The following is a 1,903-nucleotide window of genomic DNA, read 5'->3' as shown; positions in this document are numbered from 1 at the left end:
CTGCAGAATTTGAAAGAAACTTGAGAAAACTTCGGAGTTGCGGAAAACCGAAATATCTTTAGATTAAATCACGTTGACACTGTGGCAAAGGCAAGAAAAAGGGGTGAAATTATTATAGATTTAGGCCCAATGTTCGGCTAATCCGTCTCTGTTCGTATTCCTATTTGTCAAAATGTTTTTATTTTGAAACACCCTATAATGTTTGATGGTCGACAACACCGCATTATTGACAGGTTCCGACCCTTAACCCAACTTTTCAGAGGATTAAGTTGGTTTTTTCAAATTTTAATTTTTACAACCAAGGTCGTTGTGCAATAATTATGAAATCAAGGCAGAGATAGGCAATAAATCTGTAATGGCAGTAAAATAATCGTAAAATATATTCTCGCAGTAATTCACGTTGTCGTGCTTCATGCAAACCTACCGTGGTAATTGATTAAAAATGAAAATATTACTCAACTGTGTCCTGCTCCTAAAAGCAGAGAAGTCGGAGGAAGCTGAAGATAAGTACGAATCTATGTTGACCAAGGCAGGGTTTGACGTAAAGCATGTAAAAACATTGGAGTTTCGATTTAAGAACTTGGAAGAGTTAAAAGAGAAATTATATAAACCTGATAGCTACAGTGGAATCATATTTACCACACCTCGTAGTGTACAAGCGACCTGCAAGACGTTAAACAATGAAAACTTAGATAAACGTTGGATGTTGAAGAACAACTATGTGGTGGGCGAAGCGACTTACCAGCATGCTCTAAATGACTGCGGCCTAGACTGCAAAGGGAAAGAATCAGGGAATGCAAGAAAACTGGCAGATGTAATTATAAATGGTATTGTAAGTATGTGGCAATTTCACTTTATATTGAGCATTGCTTTTTAGATAAAAATGATATAACAGAACCGTTGTTGTTTCCCTGTGGGAATCTCAAAACTGATACTCTAACAAACGAGATATTTGAAGAAGGGATTGATACTGATACTGTAATTGTCTATGAAACAGTACCTAACTCTACCCTAGAAGATGAATTTGTTGACATTACATCAAATTATACAAATATTCCAGAATATTTTGTGTACTTTAGTCCCTCAGGAGTTGATTTTACTTTTAATATTATCCAAAAACTGAGTGTTGTAGATTCAATAAAGGTAAAAAGTATTTTATTTGGATTGTATAATCAGATTTTATTGTAGTTTATTGCGATTGGCCCTACAACAGAAGTGGCTTTGAAAAGTAAGTCATTAAAAGTGAATGCTGTTGCACTTAAGCCTACGCCACATGACTTACTAGATGCAATTATAAGGTGATGTCTACAGGGATAGTCGGCCTTAATTAATAAATATCCGATGTATATTTAGTGTGGTGAATATTTTGGGCTAGGAAATGGTTAAACCATACAGTTGGGTGATTGTGTGATATTAAAGCTGTTATTCTTAGCCTTTTATTGTTGAACTATTAAATAAACTTGTTACTATTGGATTAGTTTTGATGTAGCTTTTGTCTGGTGTGGTTACTAACAACTTTTTGCAGAGGGCATGAACATTTTTGTATTGCTGTAGAATACGTCTGATTGTTCAATTTCTTGAAATGCATTAAAAATTGTGACTGAACGCATTTAGAAGTCGACAAAAGCTATTTAGCATGTTCCAAAATCTGCTCAATAATTTTCAAAGACGTTTAAAGTATAATCTGCGCCCTTGCCAGAGCTAGATAGTCCAAAAACTGGAGGGCGCACTAGCCAGTGAGCGAACTGGCACAGAGATTCGAAAGTGGTGCGAAACGTTTGTCATTTTGAAATGGAAGTTAGATGTCGCTGCTTTTAATTCTGATCCAATGTTGCCAACTATAGGAATAGTATAACCACAGACAAAATAATCTGTGGTATAACTAAAAACTGGGAAGCACAAT

The 1,903-nt window shown here is 35.5% G+C and overlaps 1 protein-coding gene across 1 annotated transcript; it reads left to right on the top strand.

The window, feature by feature from the left end:
- The first annotated feature begins 229 nt into the window (after nt 1-229).
- On the top strand, nt 230-1,477 carry LOC116172383 (uroporphyrinogen-III synthase-like). The gene is made up of 3 exons (XM_031489591.1): nt 230-827; nt 878-1,143; nt 1,189-1,477. Exons 1-3 carry the CDS (start codon nt 443-445, stop codon nt 1,300-1,302), a joined length of 765 nt encoding a protein of 254 aa, XP_031345451.1. The 5' UTR covers nt 230-442; the 3' UTR covers nt 1,303-1,477.
- The last annotated feature ends 426 nt before the right edge of the window (nt 1,478-1,903 follow it).

Source organism: Photinus pyralis, unplaced genomic scaffold (genome assembly GCF_008802855.1).
Source record: "Photinus pyralis isolate 1611_PpyrPB1 unplaced genomic scaffold, Ppyr1.3 Ppyr1.4_LG5, whole genome shotgun sequence".
NCBI classification, from domain to species: domain Eukaryota; kingdom Metazoa; phylum Arthropoda; class Insecta; order Coleoptera; family Lampyridae; genus Photinus; species Photinus pyralis.
The sequence above is the reverse complement of the archived record's forward strand: the minus strand, read 5'-3'. Positions and strand labels throughout refer to the sequence as shown.

Bases quoted from the DNA above. Each gene is read 5' to 3' on its own strand.
- LOC116172383 (XM_031489591.1), top strand. From the start codon at position 443: ATGAAAATATTACTCAACTGTGTCCTGCTCCTAAAAGCAGAGAAGTCG. The intron at 828-877 runs GTATTGTAAGTA...ATTGCTTTTTAG, and splicing joins GGCAGATGTAATTATAAATG to ATAAAAATGATATAACAGAA. The intron at 1,144-1,188 runs GTAAAAAGTATT...ATTTTATTGTAG, and splicing joins GTGTTGTAGATTCAATAAAG to TTTATTGCGATTGGCCCTAC.